At 39.9% G+C, this 24,294-nt stretch overlaps 1 protein-coding gene across 2 annotated transcripts in view; it reads right to left on the reverse strand.

Moving 5' to 3' along the window:
- Positions 1-21,138, reverse strand: part of CASD1 (CAS1 domain containing 1) — a gene marked incomplete at its 5' end in the record, with an annotated part of 28,411 nt that extends 7,273 nt beyond the window's left edge. The window contains 11 exons of one of the 2 annotated variants that reach the window (XM_084279897.1): positions 1,722-1,841; positions 2,382-2,471; positions 2,878-3,300; positions 4,344-4,558; positions 5,577-5,700; positions 8,497-8,541; positions 9,855-9,917; positions 10,787-10,831; positions 12,358-12,478; positions 13,197-13,293; positions 20,991-21,138. In XM_084279897.1, the coding sequence (XP_084136023.1) occupies positions 1,722-1,841; positions 2,382-2,471; positions 2,878-3,300; positions 4,344-4,558; positions 5,577-5,700; positions 8,497-8,541; positions 9,855-9,917; positions 10,787-10,831; positions 12,358-12,478; positions 13,197-13,293; positions 20,991-21,123 (1,476 nt within the window). Of the gene's footprint in view, positions 1-1,721; positions 1,842-2,381; positions 2,472-2,877; positions 3,301-4,343; positions 4,559-5,576; positions 5,701-8,496; positions 8,542-9,854; positions 9,918-10,786; positions 10,832-12,357; positions 12,479-13,196; positions 13,294-20,990 lie in introns of those variants that run through there. The other variant, XM_084279898.1, reaches the window with a different exon arrangement.
- Between the last annotated feature and the right edge of the window lie 3,156 nt (positions 21,139-24,294).

Below are 24,294 nucleotides of genomic sequence, written 5' to 3' on the forward strand. Positions count from 1 at the left end.
TAAATGCCTCTCTGCTTCCAGTCCCATTGCACCTGGGCTAGCTCAGTTAAAGCCAGGGTCATGTCACTGGCAGCGCTGCAGTTAGGCTGCTGAATCCATGTAATAAGCACGATGATCTGAGTTACCTGACAATATAATGTGTAACAGGAATTAAAGAGTCATTTTTAAACTGGTACAGCACACACTGCAAAACCTGGGAGAGAAACCACAAGAACAGGCACGTTCTCCAGTACTGGTACGGTGTGAAAATTTGTTTTCTTTGTTAACAAAGGCAGGCTCCAATACACTGCTTTTGGAAAAGAAGACAACGTATAGGATCAATAGAGCTGACTGGAAAATACTTGTCTTCTCCCTATTTTGCATTTTGATCTGAAAACTCAAAGCCATAACTGAAAAACCTTTTGGACCAAGAAAAACACCAGTGTTTACATTTAAAAAACGCCAACCAACCAAACACCAAAACCCTGTGTATTTTTCAAAGGAAGCTGATACATATGATAATGTTAGTGAAATTTTCATCTGTTTATAAAGAAAAACAGTACAGGGCTTTGGTATTTCTGACCATACCATATATATCCAATGGGTACATATGAAATGGACATCAAATGGATATACTGTTAAACAGAAGTAACAGTCATAACAAAAAACACCCCGACAACAAACAACCCAAACTCGGTTAAGAATGAAAGAAAAAGTAACGTACAGTACTTGGCGATACTTTCCTGTGTCTTGAAAGAGGTGACAAATACTGTAGTGATGCTTGTTTATGTGTTAGTAACCTGCTTCAATCCAAAACAGCTACTTAACAGCAACTTGAAGTTTCTTTAATAAATCCAGAACATCACTCAGCTGAAGTACAGAAAGATGCCACAAGTGCTTCGGGACACTATTAATGGCCCCAACTAACCAACCAAGAAGTTTGTCATTTCAAGTGAGGAGAAAAGCCCAAAATGCATACCATAATAACAAGCTTTCACAATTTCAGCAAGTGGCTTCACCAAACATTTATCTACTTGTATAAAAAAAACTAATGGAAGCATATGAATAAAGAACCCCAACCTCATGGGAAACTATCAACATGGAGCAGACTGATGTTGTAAGAACAAGGTAAGAGAAGCAAAATGTGGTCTCTCCAATGGCTAATTTGGGAAAACCACATTATTTTTTTTTTTTGCCAAGAGGGGACAACAGATGAGATCGTTCACACCACCTATCTATTCTCAACATAGATAGGTGGAGAGAAGCTATTCCAGAGGGTGATTCAGAACATCACAGCTAGCCACATAAATCTCTTACTCACCACTAACTACAGAATAAATCTCAAAGTTTTAGCAAATAAATTTATTGTGAATAACTAATGGCACTGCTGTTACTGCCAGCCAGTCTGCTTGGATCGTTACCTATCCATCACTATATACTGTAAATTGCTACTGCAATGAAAACCCCATCGCTACGTATTGGGAAATTACTTTGTCTTAATATTTTAAAGGCTACATACTTACTTTTTTTATACTGCAAGTGTCATTTACACATGGTATGTTTGTATTAGACAAACATTACTGATTCAACAGGTCAGATTACATAGAAACAATAACCATTTTTCATGTGCAAACCTTGGTTTAATAATCTCCTATCACATTATTTAGGGAGTACGTATCTATTACGGGTATTTTGTTATGTGAATAGATTTATTTATAAGAATGGTGAGTAGATATTCTTACCTGACACACTCTGTATACACCGAAGTCCCCTTTTATCCAAAAATATGAGAAGTGTCCATAACCTGTTTGGAACAGATATGCAGCAACCAGAACTCGAATGTGCATGTACACAGGCAAAAACTGTTGAGAAAAAATGAAGTACCTTTTGTAAATGGCCACATATATGCTTTTGAATTTCCTTTCCTCCCCCATTTTATGTTTTTTATACATTGCAGTAAATCAGGTTTAACTAAGAAAAGAAACATGCTGCATTTCCCTGTTTCTTCCTGAGCTCTTTGGTAACCCTAACCTCTCAGACATTAAAATGTTTCTGCTATTTATTACTCTTCACTTCGATATTCTATAAGAAAGGACCTCCAAAAGCTCCTCTTCAACACTTCCAAGCTCTGAACATAAAAATGATGTTTGGCTACAATTTAAAAATAAATTATCATAACATTCCACAGGTGTATTTTTTCATTGGCTAAGTAATGGCACAAAATGCTCTAAGCAATGAAATGTATATTTAAATAGAGAGAAAAACGAATTCTGTTAACACCTTTAACAGGAACAACAGCGTAAGTTACTATGTTAAGCCCTAATACACATTTGCACTACTTTTCTTTTGAAGTAATGTACCCAAATTGCATTCCCACTTACAAAAAAATTCTGATCACTTACAGTGCTTGCTCCAGAGATATGATAAATCAAAATAACAAGTTGCATCCAGCCCTTCCATTCATCAGTCTGTTCTCTATTTAACACTTTAGTCTAATGCAAAACAAAAGAAGAGTGTTGCTATTCCAAAAAGTACAACGAACATCTACAAAATGAGGAGAAAAAGTTCAAAACAATAAACCATTTTATGGGTACATAGGTCTCAATTGTCAAAGACTTTTGTCTAGTGGACACAGGTCTACCAGATTTTACTGTGCTTTATGCTGCCTTGTATCTGAGGTATCCCCATGCCATGTCTGACTGCCAAAGGCTAAAAGCATTCAAAGCCATATGCTTTCAAAAAGCTTTTGCATCTAACATCATGCAAATGTTATATTAGTTGTGAATGCATTTTTTTGCAGATGAGTTATACTGCCTTTGAAAATACAATTTTTAATATTCAGCAATTAGTTATTTACACTCCCACTGGGAAACAACATTGTAAGTAGGATGTCATTACCTCTTTTGTATTTTCGGTATAAAACACCCCCAAAACCAAGATATAGACGATTGGTATGAAGAAAGATGAATGTGTATAAAACTTATTTTCCTTCATGAAAAGATTTGCTCTGTCGCACAGATAAAAATAGGTCATGATTAGACCAAGTTTGCAGAAGGAGTGTAGGAGCATCTCCAAAGTAGAAATGTTAGGAGCGCTGATGTCAGGCTTCTTCTCTTCTCCACTTTCCAAATCAGTGCATTTGTTCTTCCGGAAATTATTCCGATGAATTACATTGATAATTAAATATCCAATAATGGACAAAGTAAAGAAACAGAAAGCTAACTTCTGTATTAGGGTGAGAGGAGGCTGAGGTTGGCAGCAGGAGCCATCAATGGGCTTCATGATCTTATTGCAGTAGACATTCATAAGAATCATCGCATTCTGTCAAAGTGTCAAAAGAAACAGACAGTTTTATCAATTTTCAATAAAAAAAGCTTATGTTCTCATTGCAAAAAATTTTCTTCTAGATCCCACACTGACATAAACAATACGCAATTCTCCCTTAGCACTATGCAGATAAAATTTCACAGTACCCCCATATACCTAGTTGCATTCCACAGTACAGTCTGAACTTCTCTTCTGAACAGGAAACCCTTCAGCTTCTTCAAGTGAGCAGAAAGAGCTAATCCTAATCCTGAGAACAGAAAGATTCTCTCTGCTGCTGGTAAAAGGAGCTATAAAGAGCTGAATGAACCATAAATGAAAAATAGCTCACCAACTGGGGTCTTAAAGGGGCACAGTAATGAATGTCTCTAAAGCATGACAGTGAGACTGAAACCTGCAGTGGGGTGATAGTTCAGCCAGTGGCATTTGAGAGCAACTGAAACCTGCACAGGAGTGGAGCTACAAGTGACACGGCGGGAGAACTCAGTCACAAGAAGGGCACGCTGATAAAGCACAGGGGGGCTCACTGCATACATATACACACCCCTACATGCACATATATATGTTTGTGTGTGTATGTGTAGGTAAAAATAAAATAAGAAATAAAGTCAGTGGCACTCCATGCCACCAGAAAGGTGTATATTATGTGTTTCCCTATCCTTTTCATACTCCCTGCTAAAAAAAAAAAATTACATGGGCACATAAAGGAACATCTAAGATTTATTTCTTAGTGCTGCCTGACAAATCATTATCACTCCAATTCATGCAGATGAAGGCACAAAGTTTGCACTCAGGATCTAAAAGATCTAGTGGATTAACAGCTATTTTAAAATAGCTACGCACTAATGTGTTTACTGTGATGGTTTTTAAATAGCCTATATGCTGGCTGCCCTCCCACCTATTGAGAACATCTGAACAAATTTTCCTGAAGAAAGTTTGGCCTCATCCCATACACATTGTCTGACACTTCAGAATGTTCACGTAAAATCTTTTTTTATTATTAGGACTTTCTAATGTTGACCAACGACAAAAGCACTTACTGTATCTCGACTTGATTCAGGGAGATGCAGGCCATCTGCAGACTTCATGATAGTTTCTTGTGCTATCAGTTTTGACACACTGAAGACTTTAACTTTAGCTTTGGAATTTCGGGAGCTGCTGTTCAGAATACGAACAGCTGCTTCATTGTAAGCATCTATTTTCTCATTAGTTATCATTTTCCGACTTTCACTCAGAATATCTTCATAAACAGGGTCTAGATGTTAAAGGACAAAGAACAGACCTGTTAATCTTCTATTTGACTAATTCTTAGCTCAAGTCATGCAGGCTACTTCCATTTAGGGAGTCACAATTCTTTAGGGATATGGAAAAAAAGGAACAGTGAGGAATGAGTGACTGTTACAGTAACTAGAGTAGCAATGAGAGTTGTTTAGGGTGAAATGTTCTTAACACCATTCCCTAAGTCATGCATATGCACTTAGAGATTAGAAAGCTTTTAGCCAGACATGAATGCCTGCTTAATTTTCCCAAACCCATGAAAAGCGCATAGTGCTGGAATGCTGAGCTGCTTAAGCTTTCTCTCAGTAATGGAATCCCCCAAGGAAAGACTCCAAAGCCAAGAGGACAGAAGGCAGGCAGCAGAACAGACACATGGCAAAAAATAATCTCTCATACCCTCTAGGTACTGCAGAAGAAAATGGCTTCTCATTTCTCTAAGTTATAGTCCATAAGCATATACCACCTGCTCCTGTTGATTCCAGTTTAAGTGATGGCAGAATTTCATTTTTTCAGAGGAATGAAACAGCACTTAATTGCCTGCAGGCTTCAGAAATTATGTCTATTCATTCCAGACACACACAGAGGATGCCCTTGTTGAACCTCTCCTATTATTTATGTAATCTGAAAATTTAATTGAACACAAACACAGGAATGCAGCTGGTTTATTCACTTGTGGTCTTATCTCCCAGGAGGCACGTATGGAGCACAGCACGGAGAGAACAGACCTGGCATACTGAACCTGAAAGTAAGCTAACAAAGAACTAAGAGTTCACAAGGCAAAAGGTTTTCCTGAGAGCACTTCAAAATCACAAATTTAGGTAACAGCTAGTTAGGTACCAGGCAGTTAAGACTGGAAAATAGGCCAGATTGGAATTCAACCAACACCCTTTTTACTCTGCAAGCAAGCAGTGCAGACCAAGTTTTCCATATCCTACACAATAATGATTCAACAGACAGTGACAGTAGAAATTGTTACCTCCTATTTGTTACTTTACCTTGTAAGACCCAGTAAACATCACTACTTTTTGCTAATTTTTCCAGAAGAGGTGCAATTGAGGTGATATTGATTTTATATTGTGTGAGGGCTTCGTTGCTGCCATTGTGAATCTTGATAGACCACTGGAGAAAAAAAGACAGTTATTCAGAATCTCTGTGTCTAAGGACTCTTAATTAACTGATTCCATTGCTCTGTTAGCAGCTGGTTTTCATTATTTCTATAAAGCTAGATTATTTCTTTAGTCTTCACCTTCCCAGTGCTAAAAAACTGCTTGTGGACAACCCACTGTCTAGACAGACAAATGAATTCAAACAGACCATTTAAATTCAGAATATATAATATTAAAGTATGTTTGATATTTCAGAAATTAAACAATGCAAGGCATTTTAATTAAAAGCCTCTTGACTTTGAACAATTATGAAGTAGCAAAGCCAGTCACCTTATATAAAAATCATGGCCAATTTGGTAGATTTTACTCTAGGAAAACTGACCACAACAAGAGAGGCATGCAAGCAAAATCTGGCAAAGAAAAAAATAATGCTGATTTAATCTTCTATATGAAGTGATTGGAACAATGCTACATCCACCCCAACAATTTCTCCTAACTTCTGAAAACAATCTCCCACGCTACAGGAAAAGCAGATTTAGCATTATTTAGAAGTTTTACTATATCTATACTTATTTGGTCAAAATCTGTAAAAACAATAAAAAAATAAATTAGCCTGAATGCAGTGATCTCTCTAGTTATTTCTAAATACTCACATAAATTTCTTTATGTAAGCCAAGTACACAGATTAATCCACTTCCTGAGAATATTATCAAATATAAACGAATACTTCATGAAACCAAGTAAGCTGCTGTGAGAACTTACACTCTGGAAAAAAAGCAGTTTCTCCCATTAGCTAAACCTTTAGATACTATAGGTATTTCATGATTAAAGAGACATTTTAAGAAACATATTCTGTTCAAGAGGAAGTCAGGAACTAAGAAGCAGAGCACTGCTGTGACATTCTCAGAGAATCTCCTTTTCCCAGAATAAGCTACTGAGTCTTTTTCACTAGCTGGATCTTCTCCATCTTATAAGACCTCACTTCTATTTATAAATTGTTGTGGAGTTGACATCTTAAGACAGATATGTCCAAAGCAAAGTAGCATGACTAAATGGAGAGCTAAATTACAGGTAAGTTTCAAAATGCTGACAAGCCCAAGGGCACACACCAGTTTAATCTAGTAGCAGGTTACCACACTGGTGCTAGCCATGGTAATATTGCTTATGCATCAGATTTCTGAAGCACTTTCTTTTTCTGCAAATCCCTTAAAATAAGGGATGTTTATCTTTGGCCAGCTCTAGATATCATTATTAATGGTTGGGTATTATAAAGAGGACAGCATCACACACATATTGTTGGTTCATGTCTCCTCCTGTTCATAAAGGACAAAAGGCTATTAATGTGTGTTAAAGTTAATGTGTGTGTGTGTGTGTGTGTGTGTGTGTGTGTGTGTGTGTGTGTAAAAGGAATTAATTAGCTAAGAGTCCTGTAGTTTTGCAACCTGACCTTCTGCACACCAGAACAGTACACACATATAATATCATAGAATCATAGAATGGCATGGGTTGGAAGGGACCCCAAGGATCATAGAGCTCCAACCCCCCTGCCACAGGCAGGGCCACCAACCTCCAGGCCTGGATCTACACAAGGTTGCCCAGGGCCCCATCCAACCCGGCCCTGAACACTTCCAGGGACGGGGCATCCACTACTTCTCTGGGCAGCCTGTTTCATATTCTGTGTGAAATACAATGACTCACGCTATTAAGACACGCTAGATTCTCAGACTGAAAAGAGATATTACAGGCTAAGATTCCTAAAGCTCAGGTATTTACATGGATTCTAGGGAGGAAGAGAATTTGCATGGTTCACTTGTAAGGAAAAAGAGAATTTCTAATCTCTCAGGAAACATGAGGGGGTCTGCATACACATATGATCACCCCCTAAAATGGGGAGAATTCACTACAGACTGGCATGACCAGGAGCTTCCAGACTGTTAGAATGCTTGAGCAGTCTCTAAACCAAACTACTTTCAAAGGACTTTATTTAAAATATAACACATTTATCCCCCTCTACACTTGAGCTGATATGAATTTATAATAGCTAATTGCTTTCAAATTCCAGTTCCAAAATATCTGGAAGTAAGGGACATCAAACGTGGAATTAACGAGATGAGCAGTGGTTTGACTCTTGATTCCCAGTACCAGCCACTACTGGAACAGTAGTGCGGCTCTTGAGCTCTTGGGGAGGCTGCCAAATTCCATCCCTGGAAGTTTTTTTTGGTTGACTTTTGTCCCATGTGACACAGGTATAACTAACTGCTCCTGCACTGTGGCAAACTGATGGGTTAGGCGGTATCTGCAGGTTCTTGTCAGCCCTGTTTTCTGTAAGGCTCATGGCAGTGGTAGAAACTTCAGTGGTATAAAATTCAAGAAATGCAATTTCTTTGGCTGTTGAATTATTTATGTAAAATTCAGGGCTTTGCCCATCTAACTCTAAAATAAATGTGTGCTCAAAAAGAGCATTTCAGATTGTGCCATGCTCAAAAGCAGTATTCTGTGACTGAAAAGAGTTTATAAAAAATGCATCTCAGTTTATTCACCTTTTAAAACGAACAATCTGCTTTAGCAAAGAAGCCACTTTATTAGCTAGTTCAAGCTAATCAGTGCTTATCAACCAGTACTGCTACCAACAAGCAAATACAGTGTATCTTACAGGTATTACAAAATATACCTGATATTTTAGAGCTGAGAGCGTGTTTTTTATTATCATCTGGGTTTAACAACTTCATAATGTAACCATCTTAAAGCGTAACATTCATCCTAATAGAACCTCCTTTTTACTCAAATGCCCCATATATGTGTAACTTACCGTTGCAGCTCCTGCTACAATTATATGAGGTTTTGCCACAGAACTCTAAGACACAAATTAAAAAGAGATTAGTTTTTAAATCTTCACAAATTATTATTATACTGAGCAGGTTAACTAAGATTCATATTTTAATTAACTGTGACAACTTGTCCATCAGCTAATGGTTAGAAAAGCACAGGCTGCAAGTATATTACAGAAAATATCAACTTATGATACACAAACTTTTCACATGACAGAATCTGCAGCAGTATAAAGCACAATAACACAATCATTATCAATTTAACATCAGAAGTTCTCTTTAAAAGCTATCTAAACATCTCCTCCTAAGGTCTAAGTAAACTGTAGATGATACTATTAAAGCATTTTTTCTGTCAGTGAGTCTCCACATTCTCAAATATCTGTTTGAGCTGTTGTGCTGCCTGAAGTGGCTGTAAACCCACTGCTAACACAGAGCAAGGACAATGGGCAGTCACTGCCCCAGCGGCTTGAAAATGATGTCTGGGACAAGGAATAGAATATGTGCTCAAACAGAGAGTACAAGGACACAAACACTGCTCATCACCTCTGTGTGAGTTTTGCCTTGGTAAAACAAGGGTTTAGCAGGTCCCAGTTTTTTGTAAAAACCACGGAAAAATGAATACAACTTCAGCTAACTTGATGGAAGGTGTTGTGCAAGAATGACAGATACAGTACCAAAACAATCACTGGGGAGCATTCCTAAACAACTCCAGGCTATTTAAAGGGTAACAAAGGGAGAAACAAGAAAAAATTAGTTGCCAATCTGTAAACATATTATGCTGAATAACATCACAACTTATAACTGAAATAAGTAAATGAATTAGTATGCAATTTGAGGGAAATATTGGGGAAAAAAATGAAGGCATTCTTGACTTTCCAAATTGCCTTTGTCCTTCAGTTTGGAACACTCATACATAAACATAAATTCATCAAATATAGATTATCTCAAGTTGGAAGGGATTGCTAAGGATCAAAACCTTTTGGCCACATAAAGGCAGAGCCATAGCAGACACAGAGGAAGAGACATGCCAAATCAGAGTAAAATCCTTTCCTCTCTTAATAGGATGAATCAACCTGCCCCTAGGAGTAGTGTTCTGTTTTGGTTTGGGGTTTCTGGTTCCAGTGAAGCCATCATTGGGAGACCAGGAGAAGCCCAGAAACATATACGTCAGCAAACACCCCCTTTCGCTATTTTGATGTCGAATTTCAGATCTCTGGTACATAACTGACTGAATATATGTGATATGCTGCATTTGCTGAACTACCACAGTTGTGTGTATCCAAAAAAAACCCAGGCAGTTACTGTATTTCCTGAAAATAAACAGGGTTTTAACACAAACCTCTGTCCAAGATTTGATACGTTGTCTCATAGAGCCATTAACTTCTGGATACCACAAGAAATCCTGCAACATAAATGCAGATTTACTCCTTCAGCGTAAAGACAAGCAGTAGCCTAATAAAAATTTGAAACCCACACCAACCAAACAAAAAACTCCATTAATTGACATTAACTAAACTGTGAAGGATCCCTACAAAGTAAGTGTGTGGCTGAATTGATTTCTAAACCTGCCCACTCTGCAGCTGCACCAGGGCTGCTTACAGCACAAATACAGAGCGAGATGGCACAGGCTTAAACGGCCAGGGGCTCACGCTGTAAAGTGCACAGGCAGGTACTGAAAACTCACTTGCAGACAAGTCAGCAAGTACACTGCTGCTTTGGTTTTCATGAACAGAGAATGAGCTGTCTCTAGGAGATAAACAAATACATGACTAGCAGAATGCCAGCACTGCTGACAGCTGTCATGGGAAGCAAAGAAAGCTATTGAGGACACCATTTCAACTGCCAGGGGAGAGGAGAACAGAGCCCTTCATAAAACCTACCCTCAAGGAGTTTGTTTGTTTGTTTTCTTTAAAAAAAAAAAATCCTCATCATAATCAACATTGTGGTCTATTTCTACATGCAAAAGCAGTGGCAGGAATACTTACTGGAATAGCACAAAAAGAAAAATTATATATGCCTTCACAGCCTATGCCCAAATCTAACAGGGAATACTCAAAGCCAAAGTCTCTCAAAGAATCTTATTCAAAATGTAATTCATTGAGACCTCTGATTTTTTTTTTAATCTATAAACAATGTCTAAATCTTCTTTTGACTTATACAGCATTTGTGGAAATGTGAAAAATCCAGCTCTGTCTGCAATTTGGATTAAATTGTATGAAATAATAATATGTATTATTATGGCTTGAAATTTAATGCCAGGTAAAAACTTACCACTTTAATTGAAGCAGATTTATCTTCAAAAGGGATATTTCCATGCTGTAAAAAAATACAAAGCAATAAAACAAAACACAAACTTTCAGAAAGAAAAAAATAATAAATTACATTCACATGTTAATTTGCTCTCACCCAAATGTTTATTTTCAGTAGAACAGATTTTTCTTGTATAAACCTGCCAATATACTCATGCAAAATATTTATGTTACTATCTTTATAAAACAAGCTACTTGTATAAGGGGTTATTTTTCCTGGAAGAAATCTATCCAACGAAGTCTGAAATACTTTCTGTTCAATACTTTCTGTTACAAAGGTATACAATATTTATTCAAATTTAGTCTCCCAAAATGAGAATAACTAACTTGTTTTCTTTCTTTTCTTACACTTCCTTTTCCCTAGACTTCCTTTTTATCTGCCCATCTTCTTTGCACAAAACAACCAAATCAGTTTTAATTAAAGAATAAAAGAAAATCTCAGACAGAAATGAAGTCTGAAATGCATTCTTAAATCTGCTGACTGATACTGTAAGAAATCAGACAGGAAGCAGTCAGCTACAGCATACACAATCCTTCTTTAAAGTACTACTAAATAAAATAACAGTTTCAATCCTGGCCCAAAAGAACAAGTGTGGTTCTCTTCCACAAACTGAGATCTTGATTTCATAAATACTTAACAAAAGCTGCTGCTCGACTCCCAAAACTACAGCACTCTATCATATCCTCACTTTTGGGCAGCAACTTTGACCTAGCCAAGAGACTAGGAAAAAAGGAGTTATTCAAACATCTTGTTTTGACAAGTCAAAGTGCTGGTTGCTGAAAAAGCTGCCGGGCTGCACTTCTAAATGACAGAAGTGTTAATTAATTGACAAATCTGAACCATGGTTCAAGGGGAAATATCTTTCTCTCACATATATACACAAATCCATAAAGGGATATGCCCAAGAAGCACAATACAGCAAAAGTAATGAATATTCAGTTCAACAAATGACACAGCTAAATCCTTTCTCACTGCTTCCACCCTGCAAGCTTCAGTCTCCATTCTTCACCTGACAAAATGCAAACAGCTCTTCAGCAGCAATCAGAAGGAAGGTAAGACCAGAAGCTATTTTTATTTTCAGCCTCAAGTTAGACCTGGAAATCTGTTGTTGCCCCAAGGACTTTTACGAAGAGATTAGATCAGCAATTTAACTGACATTTAAAATTACCAATTATAAGCCATGAATTACTACTGTTTAAAAACACACAAAGAAGCGATCATTTTCTCATCAAGAAGCCAAATATGAAGCTCGCTGTGGGACAAGAGAGCTTCATTAATTTATTCGTAGACTGTCACAAGCATTCTCTTGAGCTTCCTAGTTCACTTCTCAGATTCCCAATCATCTCATTAGGAAACAATTATCTTGGTCTAATCTTGTTCTTCTGCAAAAGACCTTTCTATGGATTTTCTTTCTGATGGCTAGGGCAGAAAACAGCATAATTTCTTGCTTTTTTGAAGTACAGAGAAGAGTTATGGGGTAAATTAGGAAGAAAGAAACAGAGCCATCATCAAAATACAATAAAACAGCTCACCTTATTTCCTTCTTCTCTGACTTGAGGATTTATGAGTTTTATAAATGAATAGAACAGCTGTCGAATTCTAGAATCTCCTAGAAACACAACATGTTTGTCTATGAGACAATTTTTTGCTTCACTGTAAAACAAAACAGCAACATTCATGTTACAGGAAATTTCTATTTTAGGAAAAAGTGTTTAGAAAATCTAGAAAGCAATATAGATACTTCTAAGCATTATATCCAGCTCTACAGAATGGTAAATCTTTTTTTAAACATGGTGAATTAATAAAAAGTTTAGTATAATTTGCATAGAAATGAAAAAGAACTCTCCTGCTAATGTGATCAGGTAAAAAAACAAGCAGGCTTTCCTAGTCTGTGGAGCTAACACACACAGTAGTTTCGATATGGTAATAAACAGCATAATTCTAAAAAATAAATATCTCTTATTAGTAGATGAAAAAAAGTGATTGCTACTTTTACTTGGGACCTTTTTTTTACTTGTGATTCTACACATAAGGTCAGCATTTTCCTTTTCAGCAATGTGAGATTGACATAAGAAGCTATGCATTCTCTTGCAGAACCTTGTGGCTCTCCACAGCAGGTATCAGTACCAATCTATCACCGACACTTATTTGTGTTTTTATATATGAATACAACTATGGTGAATGCTGTAGACACACAGATAATGCACAAGGAAAAGGCTACTTTCTGATAAAAGCTGCATATTTTTGAAAGCCTGGAAATCGAGCTATTGTGATAAAAGTGAAAAACAGACAACACTGCGATTACTCCAGCTGCAATCAAACAATGACTCTTCTTTCCAGGCAGATGAACAGAAGACATGAATTTCCTTACCTATTTTTATACTTATGCATCATACAACTGTGGGGTTGCCATACTTTTTCTCCAAGAAATCTCCCACTGGACAGAAGATACTCACATGTATCGCCACCTTTAAAATGTTACATTAAGATTAGAATTCAAACACATGAAAGTTAAAACACAACCTCATTGCTACTAAAAAATTATCTGACAATATTGATAACACAGGAATTGAAACAGTCAACAGCAGCAAACAAATTTAACTTATTGTAAAAACATCTTGCACAATTTCTGCAAATTGCCTTCACACTCATCACAGGCCATTTCTCTGTAAATCAGGCCTCTGTCCACAAGATGTTGTGACTGAGAATGATGTTTCCACCAAAAGATGTCAATCCACAATGCTACTATCCAGAATACACTAATATGAAATTAAAGAATCAATCTGTTAAATATAATAATCTTCCACATAGAATCACTATGCAGAACATCTTGTATAGAACATGAATCTCAACCAGATATTTGAATGAAAGTTTATTGCATCTCCTTCCTTAAGGCACAGCGGTCACCTTCAAGCAGGGGAAGTTACTTGCTGGGTTAATATGCAAAACAAAAAACATTTACAAGAGGATTTGCTGATCATTCTGAACTGCAGCTACCTTTTTTCTGTCGAGATGTTTTACCCTAATTAAGATTAATCACCTTACCGGTGATGATGTTTCAGGTCACTTTACTATATACAATAAATAAAATACCCCCTCAGAAATCGGTGTGGTTTATCTTCCCGCGACCCCACGTCACTTGGGCTGCCCATAACAGAATGCAACTGAACACGCAAGAGGAGCTGCCCTCCAACGTTTCTGGTATACTTGGCATTTCAGAACACTGACAGCCAGGGAAGTGGTGGTGAATGAAATGACAAGTACCTGTCCTAGCTTGTGCAGAAACAACATATCACACCCCATACTTCCCTCTCTGTGAAACCTTGAGTTCATTACACTCCAGAGAACTGCTCTTTTACTCTGCTGAAACTTGAACTAATTATAATGAATAGCTGACTTTCTTGCTGTTGGAAGCCACGTGTTATGAGAGGGACTGTCTGCTTCCATTCTCAGCAGAAAATCTAGAACTGCAAATTAGACGATGTGAACAGAAAGAGATGCAAGTAGTGTGAGGTCTGAAAGAATGAGAATTTACAAGGCACCCCTGATGTGACCAAGACCCAAGCTCAGAGTCCTCAATCATATTACAGCAAAGCTTTTAGGGAAAATAGAGCCATGGTATCACTTCTCTTGTGCTTAAACAAAGGCTTCCACATGACCACGGCCCAATCACTAGAAATAAAAAAAAAAGGGGAAAAAAAAGCATATGGGATAAAAAAAGGCTTTTTGTGTAAGGTTCTAATATGAAAACATATCCTAAGTTATGGTCCTAAGACCACAGTCAAAGCAAACTAATTCTCATATGCTGTGAATCAACATTGTTGGTGATGGTGGGTCTTTTTGGGTTGGACATAGGATAACTGAGAAAACTACTTAGTTCCGTAATTTGCTAATAGTGGGAAGAATGACTACAGTATCTATACTGAAATGGTTTTTCTATATATGTGCATTATAAACTGGCTTTATTATAACTGGCATTCTTTACTACTTATCTCTCAGTTTTGGGAGCTCTCTCTTGGTAAGGCAGATTTTGATGTATGTAAATGTGTTTAAAATAATATACAAATGGCAATAAGCTATTTTAATAATCATTAGTAGTCTATTAATTGCCCCAAGGTAGCTCAGGAATTCTCTCAAATTGACCAGTAGCCTCTCAAGCAAATCCTTGAGATACCACAAATCAAATTGACACTTCCTTCCCAATCACAACACACACACACTATCCTTGTCAAACTGATTAATTACTGCACAGCAGCAACGGGATGTGGCAAATGGCCAGATGCAGAGGGCTCCGTGCTTCTGAACATTTAAAACCGCTCTCATGAAAGTAAGCTGAGGCCACAGAGTTGCCAGAAAGCTAGTGTCTGTAACTCGCCTATCTTTCAACCAGAACAGGTCACTCCAGGTCAGCTGTATCATCTTTTTTTTTTTTTCTTCAAGTAAGAGCCTGTTTCATTATTCAGTACAGTGCCATTTCTCAACAGATTAAAGAAGAGATCTTCCAGAAGCAGTTTATCCATGACTTTCTGTTCCTTTTCCAACCACTGCTACTTACAAGACAGCTGCTGATCCTGCTGTCAAAGCTTCTGCAGAAGTAGCTCAGAACACAACAGATGACATGCAAAACTGAACCTTCACCTGTCTTTAAATATATTGGCATAGCTCAGATTTGCTGAATAGATATCTTCCAGTTGAAATCATAAATCCAAAATGACCGTACTTTCAGTTGTTCCTTAAAAAAACCCCAAACCTACTTCTATATTTTGGCCTTTAAGTAATATAATTTCCCTGATTCTCAAACATACACACTTATGTGAAGTGCCATTTCTATTAGCTGCATAAAAAAACTGTCAGTAATAATTAAAAAAAAAATCCAACTCATTGCTTGTGATTGGACTGTGAGAAAGGGTGACTCGGTCAGTCTAGCCTGGTATTTGGCCTTCAACTGAGCCATAAACTGATGCTCATGGATGAGTAAGAAGACAGCAAGTAAACATTATGTTCTTGTCCATTATTCTTCCAAGTATGTTCAGTCCAGGTACTCCCCAAGCTAGACATTGTTCCTGGACCTATTCTGTAGAAGCCTCCATAGATTTCCCTCCAACAAAACCATGCAGTCTTCTCTTCAATATTTTAGCACCCAGAGCATCCTTCTACAAAATGTTCCATATGCACAGCCATTGTTTGAAGAATGGCCTGTCTTTATTTTAAATATAGTTTCTACTGGATTTACTTGGCACTCCATAGTTCTTCCATAGGAAGAGACAGTTCACACTCATGTCTATCATGATTTGTAGACCACCATCAATCCTTCCTCAACCAAGTTTTAAAGACTGAAGAATGTTAGGTTACTAATTCTTCATAGGAGAGCACGTTCCATATTTTGAGCTCATGGCCCAATGGTAGCTCTGCGTAACACGGCACTCTCATCGTAATTACCTACAGATAAAGCAATCCTCCCTCCTGCAGCATGTTTACTGAACTAATATTCCAAACATCACATGCTGTATACATTTTCAGCATGGGGATAATCTTTTAGGACAAGGAGTTACGCCTTCTTCCCCAACTCCAGACACCAAGTATCTTACCATTTCCCCAAACAATATTAGAAAGCTCCTGAAATGCATTAGAGCTTTACTAATGCCTGATGTCCTTTCGTTAAATGTAACAGCACAAGTTTTGGTGGAGAAGATGAGGGAGGAGAATAAAGAAAGGCTGAAACAGTGGCTAAGAGAGTAAACAAAGTTACAGCAAGGCAGCACCTCCAGAAATGCCCAAGTTTTACTCAGGAGATGAAATACACTGCAGCCAAAGAACTCTCTTATTTTAATACATCACACCTTTTTCTTAACCATAAATGAGCTCTTAAAAGGAAAAAAAAAAAACAACCCAACAAAAAACCAACAATAACACCCCCCCTCCCCCCCCAACTAAACACCACCTGAGTAAAAGAAATCTGCATACCATTCTATATGGGAAACACAGACCATTCTTTTTAAGTTCTTCCTCTATTTTTAAGTTCTTCCTCTATGCTTTGCTTAAATTATCCTTCCAACCCATTATCTTTTATTTTTACCATAGGTTGCATTTAGATACACTATGGTATAGTTATACAAAGACTTCACTTTCTCTTATATTATGGTCATTATTCTAATTTATCATTCTCAAAATCTTCTTTCCATTGAAATTTTGAAATCTGTCTTTGTTCAGTGCCAGAAAAATCTTTCACAACACTTTCTATAAAAGGCATACTGCTTCAAAGAAATGGAAATGAAATTGTTCTCTATTATTCAAAATAAAAACGTCATTTTAAACACTATCCATTAGTGCTGATTTTAAGAATGCAAACTTTTAAATAAAAACTTATTTCCAAGAAAGTTTAGGACTCTACCTTTAAAATGAATTGAAAAGTACACAGCAGCAGCTTCACTGGATAGTATATAAACACTCCAATAAACCCTTCACAGAAGTTGTCCACAAGTTAAAGACAGTCCTCAATTTCTCTTAATTGACTGTTTTACACACAATGTAGGCAACCCCTAAATACGAACATGAATTTGACCTTAACAATCCCAGTCCAGCATTTCTCTTCCAGAGAGGTAGCTTTTACACATGCAAGTTTTACTGGGAAGTGGTGTGTTGCTCCTATCTATAGTATGTATGTGCATGATTGAGGCCAAAATTAGCTGAACCCTTTACATGTAAGACAAATCAGACAAAACAAAGGAAATCTAACTAAAGCCTCAGTCATCCAAAAGGTCCCAAAGGAAGCCAAGAGAAAATGAACCACTTCATAAAACATAAAACTTTATTTGATGACTTGTGAACTTATCAATAGTGCAATGGGAGAAGAAAAATTGATGGCAATCTACTTAACATGGGTTTCTAAATTGAGTAAGATAAACTACCAAAAAGTTAAAGCATCCAACTGCCTGCCACTCATTTGAAAAGGTACAAGTACAGGCACACTGCAAACACAGAATATCAATATATTAATGTTTTCACTCCTACTAAGGAATAGTAAGAAAAAAAGCTATGAAAGAAGCAGTCTTTATGTACCTTTATCACTCTCAGAATGTCTTCCAGAAAACCCGACCCCAGCTTTAAAAATAACTACTATCTGTCAAGGAGTCTTTGCACACAGAAAGATAGATCCACTGACATACTTCACACACGGCATTCTCTCACTGGTTATATACATTATTTGTGGCCTTCTCCCCCTGGCTGAACTGCCTAAGGGAAAAAACTGCAGTAGGACAAGGTAGAAGTCTCAACACTGTCAATGTGTTTCTGTGGTACAAGTTTGATTTTGTAAATAATAGAGGACATTAAATAACAGAGTATCAAAGTGAGACTTAACGTATCATTGTTCTTCAAGGCCAACCCTGGGCCCTGCCATTCTTTATATACTCTACAGGACACCTATACACCAGATTCTCATTTGTATCATCAGGCATGCCTAAATGGCATGTTTAATCTCATTTTCTCTTTTATTCAGGCAGTTGCTCTTTCAACTAATGCAAACTTTAGGTTATCAGTTTTCTTCAGACATTAAAGATCCAATTTGGCAGGGGGAGGAAAAACCCCACTCCTCCCACAAAACAAACGTTATCACTTTGTGTTCATATGCAGCTCCTTCTCATTTCCTCCACATTCCTGGATATGTATTTGTGAGACACAATATCCAGGAGGCTGGCTAATCCACTGTTAATTTTTTTTGTTTGCCCCACTGTGCCAGAACATACGTTCACGTGAGAGAGCTGGTCTTACCTGCTCTCCTCTTCCTGACAGCAGCTAATGACACATGTCCAAAGACAGAGTATAAAAGCATGTCAAACACAGAGCAATCCCTTCCCTGGCATGGCCAGGCCTTCATAGCCAAGCAACTTTGAGACAGACAGCCTGAGGAGTGTAGAATGTTTGCAGCCCCTCCTCATTCACATTCTGCAAATCAGGATAACCCTTTTCAGGGTATTGGTATAAAATCCTGGCAACGTATTTCAAAATGCCTTGTGCAGAAGAGAAAAATCACTTTATTCTCATAGTTTTTGATGTACTGCCTGATAATTTTATTTTCCAGTTGATGCTTTTTGTGTTATGACACAATCACAATGAATTTACCTTCCCCCAATAACTGTCAATATTTGAGACCATTACCAGATTACTAATTTTCTGTCCAGGCTACAGGATTTTAATCTATTTCACCACTGCTTGTACAGATGCTGTTTCATTCTACTGCCATCTGAGTTGCTCTTTACTACACATTTTCCAAGCTCTATTATATTACTACTAAGAGGGGATGACCAGCACCACTGACAGTAAGGTAACAGTTAGCTTTAGCTTTGTGACATCACAGTGAAATCATCTGTTTTTTCATTAATTGCCAAAAAAAAATCCTAATGTTTGCTGAATTTGAGATGTCCGGCATCATGGAAGGGTTGCAATAAGATTTCTCAAGCACCTCTGCTTGTATCTATCCTGAAAATATTTGTTACTTGCTATAAATGCCCCTCCCTCCTTTTTTAAACTATGTATGTCTTTGAATGTTACATGTTCAAAAGACACCATACTGGTAACTCTGGAGTCACTCACCCTATACCTCATCTTTTAAACAGTTACTGGAAAGCCTTTCTCTTACCCTGTAATAGAATCAAGAAATTAAAAGGCTTGGGCAAAGGCACTTGTTGAAAGCTTTGTGAAAATCCATACAGACCCTATCAACCTACACAGAGGCCCGCTGATTCTCCTAATTTGGTTATTTGCAATTCAACCCCCTCATTAACTCTCCCACCATATATGATTTTTATGCACCGTCCAGTTCCGTTGTAATCTGTTCGATATGAGCAGTCCCTATTTCCTTGGGCCAGTGTCACAAACACTCTTTAAGGCAGCATCACATCCTTCTGTCTAGTTTTGCGATTGATTTGGGCCTTAAGGAACGCAGCGCAACAGGCGAGTTCGGTTATTTCATGCTTGAGCTCCTCTAGAATTCAGAAAACACTTCCGTGTCTTGCAACTCAGTACTGTTCAGTTTATCAGACTGGCTGGCACATGAGACGGAGGGAGAATCTAGGGAAGAGTACCGATATTAAAGGCTCCCTATACTCCCTTTCCCATTTCCACAGTTAACCGCCCAGGTCTCGTCTTCCACAGACACTGGCAGCAAGTGTTAGAATACAACAACAGTAGTTGCCCTACAACAGAGGGCTGCAATGATCTCTCTATGGAACGACTTTTTGATTTATTCACAAAAGCATACTGCAATTCTTAGCATGAATGGGAAACAAGAAAATATTTCCTTTAGCAGTTACATTAGCATTTATGGATCATGCCATGATTCACAGCATTGGGGCCAAAACAACCTGAAAGAGGAGGAATCAGCAAGCATCCCATAACTGCCGTGCACCCGTGTGCAGCTCCATCACGTTTACAGCTGTGGCTTCCAGAACTTGGTTACTGGCTTGTCCAGAGCCACACCGCCACGAGAAACCAAACCACCCTTTATTTTGCTTCATCCACTGAAGAGGCCGGATTTTGTTGCATTTGAGGCAATAACTCTAACAGTAAAGGAACATATACCAGGTTTTATACCAATTACAGATTTTAATAACTAATTGCCAAGCAAGTGTCTTTAATCACTCTGTACTAAATCAAGTGCCCGAGAAGTCACCCTCTACCCCTGCACCTTCACCTGCAGCCGCACAGCCACTCCACACGCCGCCGGCAAGGCCCCAAGAGTTGGGCTGTGCTCCCTGCAAAAACCACGCATCTCCAGAGACCCTGCGGGTCGTGCACGACCGAGCCGCGGGGCCTCTCCCGGCCGGCGGGAAGCCTGCGGCGACCCCGAAGCCGGGCCCTGCAGGGCCCTACGGGCCGCGCCCCGTGACGAGGGCGCACGCCGGGTGTCCTCCGCCGCCGCTGTCCCCACACTCGCCTCCCGCAGCAGGCAGCGACCTGCCCCGCCGCGCTACGCTCCCCGCCACAGACAGCCGGAGCAGGGGTGCCCGCGTATCCCCAGTGGCCCCTCAGCCCCGCCGCGGCTGCTGCAAGCGAGAGCACCGCCGCTCTCCCTACGCGGCTGCGGTCCCCAGGCTCCGCCGGGGCTCCGCCTCCCGCTGCCCGACAGCCGCGGCCCCCCGCGGAGCACCCGCGGCCGCCCCCTCACCTCGGTAGCGGCGGGAGGCGGCGTGGCAGGCAGTGAGGAGCAGGACGGCGCCCAGCGCCAGCAGCTTGGCGCTCCTCACGCTGAAGTAGTAGTTGATCTCCCGCTTGCCCAGGGTGTAGGCCAGGGCCGCCATCTTGGCTCCTCCATGACAACAGTGTGCGATAGAGCGGGCGGGCGCAGCGGGGCAGCACTGGGTCCCCGCTGGCGGCGAAGGCAGACCCCGCCGCTGCCGGCTGCCACCGAACCCACCGCTCCGGCGGAGAGAAGCCCGACTCCCCGCTGCCGGGGCGGAGCCGCCGCCCTCCCCCTCCTCCTAGCGTCACCGCTTTCCCTCAGCCGCCAGCGGGCGGCCCCAGCGCTCACTTCCCCGCCCCACAGCGGGGCCCTACGGCACCCGTCAGGGTGCGGTGGATCCCTTTGGGCTGGGTCCGAGGTCCGCGGTCGAGAGGGTGGTGTCGAGGTGGGGCCCCTGCCAGTCCCCGGCGACTTGCTCCTCGCCGTTGGGTCGTGGGGGCTGCGCTGCGTGAAGGGGCAGAGTACCTGGGCGAGGTGCTGTACCTGAGCCGGTACGTGACAGCTGGCACAGCGGTGCGGGCTTTCTTCCAAGCAGTGCGATGTTTAAACGCGTGTCACGGCTCCCTTGGCGTGCGGATGGCCAGCCCGCGCTGGGAGACGTCGACTCCCGCGGAATGCAAACAGCGTGGAAGAAGCTCGACACACACGCAGAGATTCGCCTGGTTTTACAGGGGAGGAGGAAAGAACCTCTTCTTTCCTTGCGTGTTGCGGGTGAATGCTGAGTTCATGCAGGAGGCAGCGCCTCTTCCTGCCAGTTAAACTCGAGTCGCCCCTGGGAAGGAGAGGCGCTGGGCAGCGGGGCTGCGGGCCGAGGCCTCCCCCTCCCCTCGGCGCTGCGGGGCCTTCGCAGGGAGCGCCTTGCCACGACACGAAGCGACCGTGTGTCGGCCGTGCAACAAACGTACAGCTCGGGAAGGGTGTTAGCGAGCCTCTGCATAAAGACGGGGAGTAAGCGGGGAGCAGTCCAGCCTCTGGCTCCTAGTGAAGCGCTGCCATGCGCTTGGCAGATTCTGAAATGAAATCTCTTCATTCTCCCTCGGATCCAGCAGAACTCTTCCGACTGGCCAAAAAAAAAAGAAGAATGGGGAAAGCTGGGGGTTTTTCAGCTAGGTGGGTAAATAATTATCTGGATTTTGAAAACACACACAAAAGTCTGGGTTTAGATTCACCATCTTTCTGTTTCCTTGTCATCCAAACAACGCTATGCTGGACGGCAGCTCATGGAGTTCTGTTATCCATTTCGAAATATGTGAAAAAATAGTTGGAAGAAAGGAGTGAAATGCTTGAAACAAAACTGGGAAATTTACAGACTGCACACAAGTTCTTTTATTTTCAAACCCTATCTGAAATACAGAAGGACTTAAAGCACTGTGCACATGTATGTACAGGACTGGAGATCTAAATACTATTCTGATTTGCACTGTTACTAAATATTCAATGTCATTTCCACCTTATGTGTTTACTAGCTGCCAATTTGCAAACCGTTTTTTCCTCTTCATTTCAGTCTGTTAATTCATTCAGTTTGTGAGCAATGTTTAAAAAAAATAATAAAACCGCTTTACTATTTCAAAGTGCTCAGGTTTTTTATGTCATGGAGGGGAGAAGAAAGCCACTGGGTTAATTCCAAAGTGTACAGATTTGTAGTTAATGGGTTATTTTTTTCTTTGAAAACCTAACAAATCACCCAAAACAAACACACACACACACTTATAGTATTTTACCCCAGAAAATTTCCCATTCGTTTATTATTTTTGGTCATGCAGCATTCACAGAGCCAAGAACTCTTAAAGCCCTCTTACAGTTAACAAACCTTACTATGTGTTAAAATATTCCTGTTAGAGTTTTGCTTTCTTTGCCCTCATTTCACATATGTTCAAGTAACAGCTGGAAGCATTATACACTTTAGGAAGCAATTTAAACATTTATTAACAGCTTCTGTAGCTGAAGGTATTCACTGGAATATTTTTTGGTAGCTTTTTGCATTGTTACACATTAATGATTCCTAAGAGCCTTAGCAGTGTGTCTTTCCTGCAGTCATTAAGGGTCCCAGATACTGTTTTTCATTTGTTTTTATTACAGTTATTAATAAATAAGACTTTTCATCCATCCAAAACGTATTTACTTCAGCCTGTTTCATTCTGGAATATACCTGTGTTAAGCTTGCTGGCTGTGCTGCAAGGCTGCAAGGTGCATTTATGACTGAGCGTAGCTCCTCAGAACTTAACCCTAGTTCATGCTGCTGCTCTGCGTGGTGTAAATGCAAAAGGCACAGTGTTCAACTGGAGCTCCCGGAGTGTTGACTTGGCTTCTCAATTGGGATGGCTGCTATGCCTGAGCAGCTAAATTTCAATTTTTCTCCCAAAATTAATAAAAAAAGGAATTCAGCTCTCTACTGTGAGGTAGTCTCTGTAGGGACTTTATCTGATCTTAGATTAAATCAGCTTCTTCCTACGAAAGAAGAACAGAAATTAAGAAGGGATCAAACCAGCCATACTTTTATTTATAGATACCTGAGAAAATGACAACATCCAGAAAGAGTAACTCTGTCCCAAAGACTATGGGCTGCTTCAGGTCTGCTGCCTGCTGCTGGAAGTCCCTGGGCAGTCCTTATCTGCCCTGAAGCACCAACATTGGCCTCCAGTGATGCCTGGAAATCTGTTGTGTGGATTACATCTCTGCTATTTTAAGACTGTACGGATAGATGCACACTGATGCTGTTGCAGGCTAAATAATTAAGATGATCAACCTGTGTATACTAAATATGTATGTGGCTGTGAGAGAGGCATCTGCTTTTGCTTCATTGCTCCTCCACTTGAGGCATTGCTTAGGCATTTGACAAGAGAGGTCTCTCTCATTTCAGCCAGAAGCTTTTGGCTGAAGTTCCAGGAGTTAGGAAGTGGTTTGCATGTGTGTGGTGTTGCTTCTTACAGGTTTTTCAAAAGCTATTTGAATTTGGCATCGTTACATATACCTAAGTGATTCACACCAAAACCACTACGTATAAAAGGCCTGATGTAAACGGCTAATTAGGGATTACTAAATACCCCATGAACTATTCCTAGCTAGAAGCAGCTTTGTAATTTCCAATTATATGCCTACTTTATTTTCCTGTCTGCTGATAAACAGTGAGCTGGAAGTAAATCGTGAGTCTGCCAGCTCTTCTGATCAGTCAGACCTCAGGTTTTGGTGTTCACATGTTAAAGCTTGTTCATGTTGGCTTTCTGGTTGT

The sequence above is a fragment of the Gallinula chloropus genome (genome assembly GCF_964237585.1).
Source record: "Gallinula chloropus genome assembly, chromosome: 2".
Classification (NCBI taxonomy): Eukaryota; Metazoa; Chordata; class Aves; order Gruiformes; family Rallidae; genus Gallinula; species Gallinula chloropus.